General features: G+C 36.8%; 1 protein-coding gene across 2 annotated transcripts in view; it reads right to left on the bottom strand.

Annotated features, from left to right (window-relative positions):
- Positions 1-18,874, bottom strand: part of Nbea (neurobeachin) — a 532,882-nt gene that overhangs the window by 93,621 nt on the left and 420,387 nt on the right. For both annotated transcript variants that reach the window (XM_042685587.1, XM_042685588.1), the window contains exons 42-44: positions 14,419-14,536; positions 13,400-13,502; positions 8,027-8,142 (exon numbers count right to left, since the gene is read on the bottom strand). In XM_042685587.1, the coding sequence (XP_042541521.1) occupies positions 8,027-8,142; positions 13,400-13,502; positions 14,419-14,536 (337 nt within the window). The remainder of the gene's footprint in view (positions 1-8,026; positions 8,143-13,399; positions 13,503-14,418; positions 14,537-18,874) is intronic.

Raw genomic sequence — 18,874 nt, 5'->3', positions numbered from 1 at the left:
CAGTTTAAATTTAATAAATGTACTATACTGTAATTGGTAGAGTTCGTTCCTTAAAAGCAGGATATATTTTACATAGGTTATGCTAACTCTGCTTACGTACATTTATCTTAGAGGATGAATATTAAATATTGGAAGCCTGTGACACTAATCTACTCAAACAATAAGAATGAAGCACAGTAAATGAGATCTCAGAAACACTGGGTATGTTTCTTCATTTAAAAAAAAACTTTTTAATTAAACCATCCAATTTAATGTTTTTATATGGCACTTTAGTTTTGAAGGTAAAATGATCTAGAGACAGCTGACAAAGAAATTATAACTGCAATTCCTTGGTGAAAATGTTAATGACAGCAAAATATTGTTTAATTAGATGATTGCAGCATCTGGATTAACACGCTTTAAGAGCGATGTTCCTGGGCTTGTCGGCTTCTTCACACTTTACAGACATTTTGTCATCTCTAGGTCATTAGGAAAGAATTTTTAATGATTTTTCTAGAAGCAAGCAGTTCAAGTTACATCTAATTAGATGACAATAATAAGCCCAACACATGCAGAAGCTAAATATATACATAATTAACCAGGGAGGGCTTGTTCATCACAGAGTAAAAAAGTGGAAAATGCTAAACAGGAGAAAAAGGATGGGGTTGGGGAAGTTATGCTGAATTCATTAGCTAATCATATAAAAAAAAGCAACTCAAAAACTCTCAAGTTGAACTGAATCATTTGCACAAAAGTATGTTAGCAATCATTTTTTTTTAACGTAAGGATGTCAGATTTGAACATCTTTTTCTTAGTATTTTTTAATAAGGTATAAAATGAAGCATAGGTTCTATCTTTCAGAACACAAGGAACAGAAATCAAGTCTGGAAATAGAGGTTGAAATGGTATTTTTAGTTGAATCTAATCATAATTAAAATTCTTTCAGTCTTCCAAAATTTAGTGTTTCCTGAAAAAAAAAAATCTCTCGTGTTTCAAAAACAGTTAAATAAATTTTGCTAAGACAGACTCACATGCAGATTTTCTTTTTAAATCAAGCCTTAAAAGAATATTTAATGAAGTGAAACTGAGTGTATGGGTGCATGCCTGTAATCCCAATACTTTGGAGGTTGAGACACACACAGATATATGTATGCATACACATATACACACACAGACATGTGTATAGGTATATAGGTATGCGTGTATACATACATACATACATATCTATGTATGTATGTGTAAATACCTGTAACACATGGGCATCTGAAAAGCCCATACAATGCTTCAATACCAAGACACTACTGCCAAAATGCTTTATAGAGTCTCCTTTCTTTTATTTTTTCTGCCTGTCATGATTGAACTCAGGGCCTACTCGTGCTTCTTTTGCTCAAGACTAGCACTCTACCACCTAAACCACAGCTCCACTTCCAGGTTTTTTTTTTTTTTGAGTAGTTTATTGAAGATAAGAGTCCTATGGGCTTTCCTGTCTGTGCTTGTTTCAAACCGTGATCCCAGATCTCAGCCTCCTGAGTAGCTAGGATTACAGTGTGGGCCTCTGGCAGCAGGCTATGGTCTCATTTTTTTTTAAATGCACATAGAAAGGAGAAAAATATGACAGTCAAATATAAGACATTAAGAAAGAAGTAGAGAGCAAGAAATAGGTCATAAAATAGACTTCATATTTGACTTTAAAATAGTATTTTTGTTGTTGTTTGTGGGTCTTGAACTCTGGGTCTGACACTGTCCTGAGCTCTTCAGCTCAAGAACACCCTACCACTTGAGCCACAGTGCCACAGTGGTTAATTAGAGATAAGAGTCTCATGGATGTTCCTGCCTGGGCTGACTTTGAACCGTGATCCTCAGATCTCAGCCTCCTGAGTAGTAAAGATTACACACGTGAGCCACTGATGGCCGGCAAAATAGTATTTTTAGGAAAAAAACAACCTGAGAATGTTTGATAGTAACTAAAATATTTATAGGAACTGTAATTAATAAACTTATCTTTATATGCATTTTTTTTACAGAATATAGGTACAGTGTAGTACAATGGTATAATCATTAAGTGGGAATATGTTAGGAATAAAAATTCCAGAGTCTGTACCAAGTTAAAACTTCTTGGGTGAGGCTTAACCTTCTCTGTTTCAAAAAGCCTGATTGCAGTGTGGTAAAATTTGAGAACTGTTTGGCCCAGTAGATGCATACTTGAGCAAGTAATGGGAGTGTCGTTGCTAGTGGCACTAAGCTAAGTCCCTCGCTAAGATCCCTTTCATCAGCATATCTCCTTTCTAGGAGTCACTTCAATGGCTGCAGAGCAAAGGTAATAAAGGCCTAGCCCACTTGCCTCACTGCAAGACAACTCAGAATGGTTATCAAGTCAGCTTCAGGTTCCCAGCTCCGCTCAGAAATCCGTGGAATTTTTTATTTTAACGACATTGGAGCTTAAATTCTACCTCGTTCTTTCTTGCTCTCCCACCATGGTGATCTCAAAGGTCCTCACCATAAAATTTTCTTTGCTAATTTCTGTTCAAAATCTGTTTAGATCTAAGTGAGGGCCTACATCAAATTCAATAATTCTAGGCCCCTCTAGCAAAATGTCATGATAGTAAATAAACTTCAAAGGATCTTCTGATGAATGGAAAAGAAAGTAACACTGTTTTGAATCATTTGCTGTTTAGGTTTTAGAGCATCTACTAGAAAAGGGCTTTGGCTGGAGGTGCAATGGAAAGGCTCAAAGAATATCCTGGAGCAGGGGGGCAGTGTACACTCAAAACTGACTCTGACTGTGTCACTTGTTAGCTCTGATCTTGGAACAGTTATTTAATTTCCCTGTACCTCCTTTGCTCACTAGGGATAAGAGCGGAACTTAAATTTTGGGGCTGTGGAAATTAAATGAGTAAAGAAACATAAAGCCTGAAGAACAGTGTTTAGCATATGTTACACATTTCAATAAACATTAACTACTAGTTATATCTTCCTGAATTTTGATATCAACAATTACAGAGGTGTTCCAAATTAAATAATGAAAAAGAAACAATAAAAATACTTTTGACTCTTGATATTTTGATATCAGAAATCAGATCTTGATACCAACAATTATTAAATAAATGTTTTAAAAGAGCTATGACAAGATCCAAACCAACTATTCTCTAGCTTTGGACTATCTAGCACATTAAATATCATAGAAATAATCTTTGTCAAAAACAATACTTATATCCTCTCTAGAATGATAAATTTTAAGTTTTAATCAATTACATTAAATATTTATTGAATAATAACTGTATCTCTGAAACTGTGTAAATGAAATAATGGGAAAGAATTTGTCAGCAAAAGTGATACTGGCACACTTGTTTTCAGAGTGTCTTTGTTTTTGTATCTTCAGAGAACTCTGAGAGTTGTCTGAAGATACAAATGATACACATATTTTCTTTTTTTTTGATACACATATTTTCTACAATTCATAGCAACAGACAATTCCTATTGCTTTCCCAATGCTTAATATTGGTATTAGTGACCTTCATGTTGATGCTTAAGTATAAACTGGTAGTTTAGGATGATGTCAAGGGAAGAATTAATAGTAATATAGTCAGGAGAGCACATCAAGATGTTCATATACATAACTTTTCCCAACTGTCATTCTACTTATAAATGCTCTTTTTGTCAGGATAATCACTAATGTCTGACAAAACTATCAAGGAGTTAGCTTAACGCTCATCTTTTCTATGAACCTTCATACTGACTTTTCAGGTTTCAAAACTTTCATTAAATCTAGCAGCACTTAAATACATTCTTCACTATCTTTTCATGCAAGTTTTTCCAGTCAGTATGTTTAGCTAGATAGAGCAACAGTGCTCAAGTTCATTGCATCACTATCACCTAGAGGCTGGCTGAGAGGCAGGCTGCTGGAGTACAGCTTCAGATCCAGTGGGTGTAAGGAAGACTTGCAGAATCTACAGCTCTAAAGGTCCCTAAGTAATACTGATGCCAATGATGAACTCTTGGAGAAGCATTAAACTAGCGAAGAGTACAGTGACTTTATAACTTTTCTGGTTAATAATATCATATATATTGTCATTCATTTCAATCTTTTGGTCATCCATACTGCCATTATTCTTTTTTTTTGGTCGGTCGTGGGGCTTGAACTCTGGGCTTGGGCTCTGTTCCTGTGCTCTTCAGTTCAAGGCGAGTGCTCTACCACTTGAACCACAGCACCACTTCTGGTTTTCTAGTGGTTTTTATTGGAAATGAGAGTCTCATGGACTTTCCTGCCCAGGTTGGCTTTGAACCACGATCCTCAGATCTCAGCTTCCTGAGTAGCTAGGATTACAGGCGTGAGCCACCGGCGCCCGGCTTCTGCCATTATTCTTATCTAACTTTACCTCCTTGTTTTCTCCCCCACCTTCACCCCTTAGAATGCCTTCTGATTGCCTTCTAAGTTCTTCTTGCTTATATTTCAGTTCCCAATTTAAAGGTCACATATGAGAGAATTTCCTGCTCTTTTAGTTCAAAGTAATGGCTTCTAGATCTGTGACTCCCAAATGGCTTCATTTGCACTCCCATTACAAATATTCTGATTTATTGGAATACTGGTGTACATGTATAGTATGATCTCTTCAGAGACAAAAAGCATACTTTATTTGCTTTAATAGTTGCAATGCAAAACACAGTAAACTATTTACTGGAATGAGCAAACTGATGTCAATTTACATTTCTGTAATATTCTTCTTATAGCTCTAATTATAAGCTATTATAATTCCAATTCATGTCACACATAATTATCATTTTAATTTTCTTAATATTCCACATTGCATTCCTTCAAAACTATACTGACTCCTAAAAGCCTGTTTATAATCTGGCTCCTAATAGCTCACATATTATCTGTTATTCTCTGCTCCAGTCAAAATATGATGCTCTTATTCATTTCTTCCCTAACACACTTTCAAAGTCCTCTTTTCTGTTTAGCGTTTGCAGAATTCACTATTCATATCACTTATTCAAGCCTTAATATCAGCTGTTTTAAACTGCCAGTATGGGGATTTGAATATAGAGCTTCAAGCTCATTGCCCTTTTTGCTCATGATTAACCACCTCAAAACTGGTAATTATTCTGTGGCTCAAAATGGTAAAGAGCTAGCCTTGAGCAAAAGGGTCAGGGACAGCACCCAAGCGCTGAGTTCAAGTGCTTTCAAAAGAAAGAAAGAAAAAGAAAAAGAAAAAACTCCATCTAGAGAGTAAAGAACATCTCAGAACAGCAGGATCTTTTCATATAAATGGAATGGAAACTGAACTGAAAGAAAAGTATATTATTCTACTCTCCAGTTTTAATCCAACAACTCTATGAAACTAGCACTGGCAAGAGAAAACAACAACAACAAAACAAACAAACAAAAAACTCAAGTAATGGCAGGTACTTCCTCCTGACAAACTTTCAACAAACAAAAATAAAGATAATACAGGGAATATGAAAAAAAAATTGCACTCAGTATAAAAAGAATGCTACCCAAAAATGTTAGGAAAGGACCTGAAAATACATACTGCATTAACAAGAAGAAATTTTAACAAATTAAAATCCTTCTCAATGTGAGAAATACTTTGATTTAAAAAATAAGGAGTTAATAATCATTCAGATTTCAGATAGCAAATTATACTTATAAAGATAAACAATTGAATATACATGAGTTAAAATATCTAATGCGGAACTAAGAGTCGACTTATTTCAAAGATAAGGGAAATACAGTGGAAGTTGTTCAAAATTAAATATAGTTTTAGGAATAAAAGAAAGATGCAAACATTCTAAATCACTAAAGTGGTGAGTAAAAAATTATCCATGTTACCAAATAAGGACAAAACAATATGAAAAGCAAGAAAACCCATAAAATAGTATGCAACAGAATGGCTTAGGACCAAGCATACCAGTTACTCTAGTGGATGCAAAGATAACTAATACTATTACCAAAAGACTAAAAGTTCAAGATAGAGAGTGTAATTTATGTTTCATGCCACAAGCTGGAAGATCTGAGATTTGCTCCCTATTTTCCTTGGCTCTGAGACTTAGGCTTTTTCTGCTCAGTCGTGTTGGCAACCTAAATACAGTGGGTTCTCCTAATTGCAGTTTTTGCACCATGGATTCAACAAACAATGGATCAATTTTCTTTTAATGAGGCACTGAACGTAACTGAATTTTTTTCTTGTCATAATTGCATAAATGTTATAATCTAGCAACTATTTAACATAGCATTTGTATCATATTAGCCATTCTAAGTAGACATGATTTGAAGTATATGGGAGAATGTGAGATTATACAACACTCTGCCATGTTATATAGAAGACTTTGCATCCTCACATTTTATACTTGCAGGGGATCCTGGAACCAATCCCTTCAGATACTGAAGGCTACTGCTAAGGAAATTAAGTTCTTTACACTCCAAATATTTAAATTCATTAGATCTATACGTGAAAATAATGTTCTAGAGTTAAATAATATAAACATCTTTGTTTTAACTTTGAGGGAATAAATAGGTTTCTTCTCTCTATATACATATATGTGTATTTATATGTAAATACTACATATAAACTATGTATATGAATGCATATATATGAACATGATTAAGATTTTTAAAATATTGCAAAAAACTTTATCCTTTTATATTGACAAGTTATGTTCTCTTACCTATTAAATACACACCTATGACATATTTAGTATTTACTTACTATATCTTTTTTTTGGGGGGGGGTTCCCGTCATGGGGCCTGCACTCTGGGCCTGAGTGCTGTCCCTCAGCTCTTCAGCTCAAGGCTAGTGCTCTACCACTTGAGCCACAGCACCTACTACCACTTGAGCCACAGCACCTACTTCCGGCTTTTTTCTTTTTGCTTATGTGGTGCTGAGGAATCGAACCCAGGGCCTCATGCATGCAAGGCAAGTGCTCTACCACTGAGCCACCTTCCCAGCTCACTTACTATATTCTTGTTCATATTTACATATAACAAATTTTTATTTATTTATTTTATTTATTAATTTTTTTTTTTGGGTCCGGTGGTGGGGCCTGAACTCTGGGCCTGGGTGCTGTCCCTCAGCTCTTCAGCTCAAGGCTAGCACTCTACCACTTGAGCCACAGCTCCACTTCCGGCTTTTTTCTTTTTGCTTATGTGGTGCTAAGGAATCAAACCCAGGGCCTCATGCATGCAAGGCAAGCGCTCTACTACTGAGCCACCTTCCCAGCCCCTAAGATTTTTAAAGTGTTATTATGTAGTTATCTTTTAAAAGCAATGATTCATTATAGGACAGTCATAATGAAATAATAAACTACACATGAACATATACATTTATATAGTTAAATTCATAGAGCTACAAGTTTTTGTCAGCCTAATCTATAGAAGTGAGTTGTTTCTGAGTCAATGTGAATAAAAAATTTTGGAATTCAACTTCAGGGGGAAAATAAGGTACTTAAAACTTATAGGCATATTTACTCACTGACAATTACTGATTTAGCCGAAAAACAAAAGCTACTATACCTCTTTGTTTAATTCACACATACAGTAAATGCTGAGCTTGATGGCAGTTACTCACCATTCAGAAATAATAATAAGATTTTTATTTTTATTGAAAAACTTTAAGGGGGAAAAAAAGGTGCTGTAACCCAATCATGTCATAATCCAGGAGACATCTGTACTAGGCAGAATCCTGTTGTTATTTTCTTGTCTTTGTCACTATTGCTGAGAATGACAAAGTAGTGAAATTACATTTCCCATTATTATTTCCAGATTCTCTCTGGCAATGGTTTGTTGACTCTAATAAACCTTCAGACAAAGCTGTCAGCAAAGGAAATGGCAGAAAGAGTGCCAAGGAAAAGTCTCTTCAACAATAAATGCATCTAAAACCTTGGTATTGGCTTGTACCGTTTCTAATAAAATGTAATGTGAGTGCTTCAATATTTATTGTAATGGTGCCTTTGAATCCCTAAGAGAAAAATGTATCATGTCAAGTCATATTACAAATGAATTTGATGAAGATAAACATATTATGATGAACTTAAAAGAGAGATCTCTCACCTGCTATAGTATTGAGAAACATCAAGTACTCAAAGTTTGAAATTTCCCTTCTTTGCCAACGCTGGGTCATGTTGGAAGATTTATAAAGCTGTCGAGGAGTTGCCAAGGATATCCTCCTAGTAAATGAACATATCACAACAATTTTTTTTACTCATACCTTTTAAAAATTCATTACTAATATATGCTAGTTTGATAACATCCAAATGAAAATAATTTATAACTTGTCCATCAGAGATGAATCATAGACTATGTCCTCAATGCAGAAATTAGCAATATTTGAGAATTATATTTCAAATTATTAAAGACAAGTAAATTTGAAAACAACTCTATTTGTAAATTGTAGCTGCAAATGTATATAAGAAAAAAAAGTTAAAATCATGCTCAAAATGAGTAAAGGTATTTAGTTAGACACCTGACTGCCAGCATTTCACTTAAATCTTATACAATGGTGGTTAACACTGAATGTGTTACACTTGCCCCTAAAGTACATGTACCCACACAATAACACATACCTCCAATGATGTAAAAAACAAACTAAGCCCCGCAAAAAAAAAAAATGTATCATTCCACAATAAATGACAAATGATCAACCAAGTATCTCAGACTTTTAAAATTCATATCATGTCAACTTTAGTGTCTCAGTAACATTTTTATTTTGCCAGTCCTGGGGCTTGAACTCCCTAAAATTCTTTTGGTTTTTTTTTTGGGGGGGGGTCTGGTCGTGGGGCCTGAACTCTGGGCCTGGGCGCTGTCCCTCAGCTCTTCAGCTCAAGGCTAGCGCTCTACTACTTGAGCCACAGCGCCACTTCCGGCTTTTTTCTTTTTGCTTATGTGGTGCTGAGGAGTCGAACCCAGGGCCTCAGGAACGCAAGGCAAGTGCTCTACCACTGACCTACCTTCCCAGCCCCCCCTAAAATTCTTCTGCTCAAGGCTAGTGCTCTACCACTTGAGCCATAGCACCACTTCTGGCTTTTGCTGAGTAGTTTATTGGAGATAAGAGTCTCACAGAATTTCCTGCCTGGGCTGGCTTCAAACCACAATCCTCAGATCTCAGCCTCCTGAGTAGCTAGGATGACAGGTGTGAGCCACTGGTACCTGGCCTCAGTAACTTTTTCATGGTGCTCCTTGGCTAAGAGAAATATCTATCAGTTCTGCTTATTATGTAGTTAAATCTAAACAACTAACTAAATAATTTATATCTGCTATGGTTTGGATGTGGACTGAGTATGTCCCTCAAAGATTCATGTGCTAAAAGCTTAATCACTAGTGTGGTAGTGTTGAGGGTCTCACAGAAGGTTTTAGGTCAGAGAAACATAATCCTCACAGGATGCTGGTGCTGGTGCACTGGAGAGATTTGTCAGGAGCACAGGCTGTTCAAATGGGTTGTCATTATATGTTCTTGGCCCCTTCTCTATGAAGGCATTTTTATTTTCTCTTTCTCTATTACATTGTGATACAATCAAGGGGCCTCACCAGCCGCTAAACAGATGAGACTGCCTGATAGTGGACTTTTGGACTCAAAAACTATGAATTAAATGCTTGGTAAGAAATGTACGCATTATCCTGCCCATGTAACTGTAACTCCTCTGTACAGTATGTTCACAAATAAAATTAAATTAAATTTAAAAAAAAAAAGAAAAAACAAAACAAAACAAAACAAAACAAAAAACTATGAATTAAATAAACTTCCTTACTTTATACCCAATATCAGGTATTCTGTGTAGCATTGCAAAATGAGCTAAAATAACACCTTAAGAATTTAACAGCTGTTTGGAAATAAACACTCAAAAAATAGTGCCCCTGATGGGCACTGTAGGTTCTGGCACTACACCTTCATTTTTCCTGCTCTATGCTAACTTTTCATGGAGCTCTGTTTTGAACACAGTAGCCAGTTTCACAAAGTTATCATCCAAAAGCAAGAGTACTATTTAAAGTTGAAATTTACAAATAAAGAGTATTAAGTATCCTAACACATGATGACCATTTAAGTTCATCAACTCTATACATATAACTAGGCTACTTCCTTGGTAATTGAAGAATCTAAGAAAATGTAAATATAATTGATTGTACTGGTTGATAGAAAACCCACAAAATGGTTATGGGTATGAAGTCTAGAATATGAACAAGTATTTGTCATTATTTTTTTCTTAGTGTGTGAAGGAATTGCTTTTAGCACTAATGTGAGTCTCCTGAATAGGAACTGAAGAAGTGAGCTAGATGAGCCCGGTGCCGGCGGCTCACGCCTGTAATCCTAGCTACTCAGGAGGCTGAGATTGAGGATCAAAGTTCAAAGCCATCCTGAGCCGGAAAGCCCTCGAAACTCTGATCTCCAACTAGTCAATGACAACAACAACAAAAAATAGAACTGGAGCTGTGGGTCAAATAGTAAAAAAGATCAGGGAAAGTGCCAGGCCCTGAGTTCAAGCCACAGGGCCAGTACAAAAACCAACCAACCAACCAACCAGCCAAAAACATAAGACAAACAAACAAAACAGCCTACAAGAACAATATTAGGAAACAAAGGAAAAGTTAAGGTCAATAAAAGGGTGTTCTGAGATAGAATGGCTTCATGAAATAACAGAGAAACAAAAATTCTGACAATTTATTTGGCTTCTAGTTTCTCCATTCAGAAAAGTATTATGCCAAAGTGAAAGAAAGACAAAACATGATTAAAAGATAGTTGACTCTCATAATACGTAAGAGAGCTGCTGTTTGTTTTAAATGAACTCAGATTCAGACAAGTTTGGGAGTGCTCAAGGAAATTACACATGCCACCTAGAAAATCGCTTCAGTAATCTTTCAGGAATCATGTTCATTGAGTAAGATGCCAGGAGGCATCTTTTCTGTCTGACAAAGAAACAAGTTAGACCAATTTGTGAGTCCTTAATATTTATTCCTGGAAAATTTTTGAATTGGTGCTTAAACCAGTGTGTGTCCACATGGGAAAGGAAATAGTGATTACTATGAATCAGCTTAAATTCAATAAGTCTTGCAAAACTAATCTCATTGTCTTTGATAGACTAAATGCATTTTTTCTTTGACCTGTATTTTATATAAGTGCTTAAGTACTTAGGACTTAATCTTGTCATTCTCTGAGCAAATAACCTGAGCATGTACATACATGTCAGTGGATTGTTCTTCCATAGTAAGCTTAAAGAGATAAGATGTAATGCAAGGGAACTCCAGTTGAATGGCACTTATAAAGCACTTCTGCAATTAGGCAGTGTGCTAGGTGCTGCAGATTAAAAGATAAGTAAAACACACTCCTTGTGTTTAAAATGTCTGTAAGCCATTTAAGGAAAGACAGACAAAGATTAGTTTTCTTTTCCACTGAACTAAGAGCCTGCAAATAATCCTCAGGGCTGTACTGGTCTCTGTGGTAGACATTGTTGCTTATCTACCTGAGGCCAATTTCCCCTTTTCCCTCATCAGCTGAATCTCTTTTGCTCAGGTCAGAGGTAGTTAATTCTCAGGAGTATGTGTTCTATAAACTCTAGGTAATCATTAAGTCATCATACTTACTACTTATTGATTCAAGTATTAGGAAGGTAAACCCGTTTCACCAAAGTAACTTGATTTTTTAAAAAAGTTTTTTTATTGTGAAAATACCATACAGAGGAGTTAAAATTACAGGAGCAAGGTAATGAGTACATTTTTTATCAAGCATTGTTGCCTCCTCCTTTGTTTTTCCCCTACCATCCCTGCCCTCCCATCTCTAAGGCTATACTCCCCCATCCCTGCCAAAGTTGTACCCTCCCACTTGCCTACCCCCCACCAAAGTTGTAAAGTTCATTTTTCAACATAGCATCTTGTACATCTCATTGTTGCAATGGGTCACCAAAGTAACTTGAGATAAAGTTTGCTGGAGACATATGAGAAATATACTCTTTCCAAAACGAAGAACTTTTAGGGATATTCCCAGTTTCTTATGTGAATGTAAACAGGAAAAGATGCTGTATCTTGAACAGTTGCGGTGATTTTTATATGAGGGCAACATAGAGTTATGACATTGATGAGTCTCTGAACCATTATTGGCAAGATCTTTTTTTTTTTTTTTTGCTTATGTGGTGCTGAGGAATCGAACCCAGGGCCTCAGGCATGCAAGGCAAGCGCTCTACCACTGAGCCACCTCCCCAGCCCCTATTGGCAAGATGTTAACTCTTGATCTGTTATAGTAGAATGTACACACACACAGAAGATGTTAACTCTTGATCTGTTATAGTAGAACGTACACAAACACAGACACACAGACACCCAGACACACAGACACACACAGACACATACACACAGAGTCTACTTTTAGCTAGGTATTCATTTTCTTTGAGCCAAAAATAGAAAATGATACTATTATATATATAGTAATGCATTTAATTACTGTGCTTTACATTTAGATTATTTTCTATTAATAAAATAAGGCTTCAAGACAATTCTTGTAGAATACTAAAATGAAAGATTTAGATATTGGTTAAAATTATACTTTAATAAACTCTAAAAAGCTTTAGTGGGGGCTGGGAAGGTGGCTTAGTGGTAGAGTGCTTGCCTTGCATGCATGAGGCCCTGGGATCCATTCCTCAGCACCACATAAGCAGAAAAAAAAAAGCTGGAAGTGGAGCTGTCGCTCAAGTGTCAGGGTGCTAGCCTTGAGCTGAAGAGCTGAGGGACAGTGCCCAGGCCCAGAGTGCAGGCCCCACGATCAGACTCCCTCCCCCTCAAAAAAAAGCTTGTGTGTGTGTGTGTGTGTGTGTGTGTATGCTTGTGCGCACACATATGCACACATAAGCATGTGCACTGTTCCTGCCCTTGAACTCAGGGCCTGGGTGCTGTCACTGAGCTTTTTTGCTCAAGGCTAGCAGTCTATTAACTATACCATAGCTCAACTTAGAGCTTTTCTTCAGTAGTTAATTGGAGTCCAGGGTCTCATCAACTTTCCTGCCTGGTCTGGCTTCAGACCCCAATCCTCAAATCTCAGCCTCCTAAATAGCTAGGATTACAGGCATGAGCTGGTGCCTGGCTAAGAGGCATTTTAAAAAGCTTCTTCATTATTGTGATTAATCACAAAAACCTTGAAAGAATTCAGGTATGTTTCCTATAAGATTTCAACCAAGAAATAGCATCTTCATTATGTTAGAAGTTATAGATAATCTACCTTTCTACCTACCTATTTAGATATGTTTTAAGTAAAAATCTGCACTAGTTACTCTGTCATTATTAAAATGTATGTTTTCATAACCTCTTTGCCTATAAATAACTCACAGAAGAGAACTATTGGTTCTCAAAATAATTATAATGGTAGACGTATATTTACATTTCTGACATTTTGAGCACTGAAATATGTGAACAAATTATAGACAATGTGCAATATCATATAATTACCTGGCTTGTGGCAAACCATAGCTGGTCCCAACTCCAACCCGAGGCAAGCTATAGACAACTTTTTTTACTGTTGCTTGGTCAGGGAAATTAAACATAACAGAGGCTGTAGAAAGAAGAAAAGAATGTGATTTAGAAAATTACAGAAAAACTAACTAATTTAAGAAATAATTTTCAAGTGCCTATTATGATTTATTTGTAATGGTACTGAATCTTCACGGAAAATGATCCTGCTGCATAGCTTTGTCTTCCTCCTCCTCCGCCTCCCCCTCCTCCTTCCCATCTCTCCCTCCCTCCCTCCCTCCCTCTCTCCCTCTCTCCCTTCTTTCCTCCCTCCCTTCCTCCCTTCCTCCCTTCCTTCCTTCCTTCCTTCCTTCCTTCCTTCCTTCCTTCCTTCCTTCCTTCTTTCCTTCCTTCCTTCCTTCCTTCCTTCCTTCCTTCCTTCCTTCCTTCCCCCTCTGCCTCCCTCTCTCCTCACTCTCTCCCTCCTTCTCCCCCACTTCTCTCTTGTTGTTTTATGATTTTGCCAGTTCTGGGACTTGAACTCTGGGCCTGGGTGCTGTCCCTGAGCTTCTTTTGCTCAAGGTGAGCACTCTACTACTTGAGCCACAACACTACTGGCTTTTTTGAGTAGTTTATTTTAGCTAAGATTCTCGTGGAGTTTCCTGCCTGAGTTGGCTTAGAACCATAATCCTCAGATCTCAGCCTCCTGAGTAGCTAGGATTATAGGTGTGAGCGATCAGCACCTGGCTCTCCTCTCTGGTAATACTGGGGTTATACTCAGTGCCTTCTTATGCTTGCTAGACTGGCACGATCATGCTGAGCCACATCTCCAGTCTTAACAACTCTTTTTCAAACATTCTTTTCAGTTTAAAAACTACAAAAAGAATTTTTGTTTGTTTTAGTGAGAGGATAGCAAAGTAAAAAATGAAATGGCCAAAGTCATGACAGTTCTGTGATATCAATTTGTAATATTAACCTTCAAGCACAGTTTTCTACTTAATTTAATAAAGAGGACTTACTTCTGTTTGCCATGAATACCTCCAGAGCAGTATTCTGCAGAAGATAACGTCTTGAAAACACAGCTCGTATCTCGCTGAACATCCATTTTCCATGAAGTCCCTCAGTGTATGCAAGAACCTAAAGCAAACAGTTTAGAAGGAAGTAGTTATCAGCAAAATATGTAGTTAAGATTTTGAGATTATTTTAGAATTATATTTAAGTAAGTACATTAGGATTAGAGTATCTTCCTAAATTCATGATACACAACAACATTGCCCATCATTTAATACTATGTATTTGCAAAAATGCTTGCCTTTCCGTATTTTCTTAGCTCATGAGAAAGTTAAATTGTAGAAAAATTGCACATTCAAGGTGAGTCTGACTTACAACAGAAAACATGTTATTGTGTTAGAGCACTACAAATGATTAATTGGGCCTGGTAACCCTTGTGCTATTTATTGTTGATCCTTTCCAATATCTTGCTTCTTGGAAATCATATCATCCCCAGGCATCCCAAGCAATGGATTATGATTGGTCTAAACCAGAGACTGGCAAACATTTTTGGTAGAAGTCCATATCGTAAGTATTTTCAAGTTTGTAGGCCATGTGGTCATTGTTGTAACTATTGACCTAGTAGTATGAAAGCAGACACAAACAATGTATACGTAAAAGAGTATATTCTATATTCTAATAAAACTTTATTTGCACAAAATTGACTTAATTTGGAACAAGGTCAGAATTTGCTCACCCACATTCTAAGCTAACTGTGACAATGTTCCTCTCTGCTTTCCCAAATTCTCTTGAGGCTTTTGGAGAGGAAACTTGACCAGGCACTGGCTAATGAGAAAAAAGCTGAACACAGCTCTTGATGTTTCAGAAAAGTTGATTAAGAATAACTGCATGGCCCTTTTCCCTCCTGATTGATATGATGGTTCAAACTGTAGTAGTTTGTAGAGGACCGTGTAAAGAAGATTGAGGTAACCAGAACAAGCTGAACAATCTCAGCAATGGTCTCTATCTGCACTTTCTATACTCCTGGTAAGTTCAATCCATACTTGTTAAACCACAGTTGTCAAGTGTGCAGCAAATACATTTTTCTTGACATATCATTTATGTATATTTAACAATAAGTGTTTTTGCTATTTGCTCTGATATATTCAACTGTACTTGTGTTTGCGTTGGGGAAAATGGAAACTAGTTAATGAGTGGTTTTCTTTGACTTTGAAGATGGCTACAAAGTTCCCTTTTATTCATGAAATTTAAGTATTAATAACCTTTTTATCTTCTAATTTTTAATTTATTTAAATTTATTTCATTACATATGTATGTGGGCATATGTGTATATATATATATATATATATATATATATACATATATATGTAGTATTGGGGTTTGAACTCAGAGCCTTTTACTTGCTAAGAAGGCATTCTACAACTTAAGCCACATCGCCAGCCCTTTTAGCTTTAATTATTTTTTTAAAATAGAAAGAAACTAGTGTTTGTCTCCAGGATGACCTGGACTACAATCCTCCTAGCTATGTTTACTGTGTAGTTGGGGTAACAGTCTGGACCACTGTGCCCAGATTGGTTGAGTTGGGGGTCTTGTGAATGTTTTGCTAAGGCTGCCCTCAATCCATGATCCTTTCCTTCTCAGCTTTCCACCAAATAAAGATTATAGATGTGAGCCACAATTTTTGTCTTTAAAAAAATAAATTTCATTTTTAAACCCTTAATTTGGTGCTCATTTTGGTCTAAAAATTGATAGGTTTTAAGGGAGCAATTAGACATCTATTTCAGTCCTGAAACATTTTAGAGTCAGTAGAATTTCTATTACTTTTGCCTCTGCCATTTGCTAACCATAGGACCATGGAGAAATTACCTAACTCCATCTGATTTTTGTCATCTGAAAAATAGTGGCAATAATACCTGCTATTGAGTAAGCAAAGATAATCAATGCAAAGACTGTGGTCCTATTAAGTTCTGCTCATAATTTAGTATGTTTGTGTTGCTGAGCTTCGTTTGACAACTAAACACACAACTTGGACTTGATGTGGTAATTCGCAACTTTAATTCCAGCTAGTCAGGAGGCAGCGATCACAACAGTAAGCCGTGGCCATCCTCAGGCAAAAACTCAAGCACCTAACTGAAAAATAACTAAAGCACAAAAGGGCTATGTTACAGTTACTTGTACTTCCCCTGACTTTGAACCTGGTACCACCAGAAAACAAAAGCAAAACATAAAAACAAAACCTTCTTTTTTATACATTTCACAAACTATTTTTTAGTGTTACTTGAGTTTGAACTTAGAATTTGGTGCTTGCAAGGCAGCCATTCCACCACTTGGGGCATGTCTCCAGACCTCATAAAAGGTTTTTATTTTAATTAATAAGTTTTTTTATTGTGAAAATACCATACAGAGGGGTTACAATTACATGAGCAAGGTAATGAGGCATTGTTGCCTCCAAAAGGTTTATAGTGACTTGCCACAGCTTAATACTTAATTAGCTATAATAGAGTTTTGACTTGCATAACATAAACCAGTATAACGTGTGTGTGCACGTGCGTGCGTGCGTGCGTGCGTGCGTGCGTGCGTGTGTGTGTGTGTGTGTGTGTGTATGTGTGTATACTGGCTCCAGAGCTTTTTTCACTTGAGGCTGGTACTCTACCCTGTAGCCACAGCTCCACTTCTGGTCTTTCTGGTGTTTAACAGTCATCCTCAGATCTCAGCCTTCTAAGTAGCTAGGATTAAAGGCATATCTGTAATCTTAGCTACTCAGGAGGCTGAAATCTGCAAATGGCTGTTTGAAGCCAGCCCAGGTAGGAAAGTCTGTGTCTTATCTACAATTAATCACCAAAAGCCCAGAAGTAGAGCTGTGGCTCAAGTGGCAGAGTGCCAACCCAGTCCCTGAGTTTAGGACCAGCACCCAAAATAATAATAATAATAATAATGCCAATTCACAATTACTAATTTTTTGTGACTGTGTATGAAGAAATATTTTAAGACAAAAAGTTGAAAACTGTTCCCAGATATGACCATTATTTCACTATAGAAAAAAATTAAGACACTTTGAAACCTGATCAGTAAAATTGCCCCATGAAAGCTCAGCATCTACTGATGCTGGAGTGCCAGGAAGAGGTTTCTGTATCCATATCTGTGGATATAACCCACATGGGCATACATACAGAAATGATCATTTTGGTCTTTGGAAACTATGATATAAAGAAATGTGCTCAAGCAGGTAGTTTGAGTCCTTCTGTGTTCCATGTAGAACTGTCTCAAACTGTGCCAATTAGGAATTTATGACCTTTCAGATTCACCTTAACTGCTAATTACTTGTTCTGTGGAAATGAATCTGTGCCCTTTAAACAATTTTTTTTCCTTTGCTAGCTGGCACAGGGATACACTGTCAGGAAAGGACATTGAGAAGAGAATTTGAAGGGTCTCTTCTCTGTCCTGGGTTCTGGTGTGCTCACTTAGCAGGCTCCTGCTCTCCAGTGCCAACTCCTCTGGACCCCATAGCCAATACCACCCACTGCTGCAGTTTTCTCAGCACTCCCTTCACTGAAGGAGAGTTTTGTAGCACTATTTCTAGTGAGACACCACCCTGAACCTTTTATCAGTTCCTTAGAAGTGGGCTTCTGGGAAATTGTAGAGGACAGAGTTCTAGGGAGCTTTGGCTGCAGAGCTCCAGAGAAATTTTACCTTTTGATGAGCTCTAGCCTACTCCCATCAGCCCAACCAGGACCTGTCCCTGGGTTCCAGAATAGTTCTATGGGCATGGACATTTCTTTCAAGCGCTATTTCTATAGTCTTTATATCTTAGTAGTCATTCCCTTGTACCTCCAATCTCCTGTAATAGTTTATATTACAGTCATTTATTTTACATTAAATTGCTATGTGGTTTCTCTCCTCTGATTGGGTCCAGGCAGATCCTGGAGCATAAGAAGGTAATAATAAGATTTCAGACAGATCCCCTGGAGGAGCCTGTGCAGGATGAAGTGGGCGGTTGTGAGACTGGAGGTGGAGTAACCAGATGGCATACCATTCAGGAAAGCGATGAGGAGTTCAATCAGTTTGTATACATTTCAGAAATGTAAAGGAATATCATTTATAGTCGATTAAATGCTGAGTTTATGGCGTGTTTCTATAAAAATCTGGGCATGAAGCCCAGCTCTGAAATACAAACTGATTCTATAAAATTGTCTGTTTTATTTATACCTTCACTGGTTACATAATGTTCTGTAAGTTTTAAGACTTTGTTTGTTTTTCATTATAGTCCAAGAGGTTTTTCTAAATAATATAAATACTTTTATCTCTAGTTGAGGTTTGTGGTTTTATTTTTCATAAGTCAACCTTCCTGTATTATCTAATTTATGCTGGCTTACTTCTTCCAAATTATTTAATATGCTATGAAATCTAATCAACAAATACTAACTACCCCATTGAGTTTCATTTTCTGAAAATGTAAAGGCCATA

The sequence above is a fragment of the Dipodomys spectabilis genome, unplaced genomic scaffold, assembly GCF_019054845.1.
Source record: "Dipodomys spectabilis isolate Male_0828 unplaced genomic scaffold, ASM1905484v1 ptg000095l, whole genome shotgun sequence".
NCBI lineage: Eukaryota > Metazoa > Chordata > Mammalia > Rodentia > Heteromyidae > Dipodomys > Dipodomys spectabilis.
Note: the sequence above shows the minus strand (reverse complement) of the source record. Positions and strands in the feature narration are given on the sequence as shown.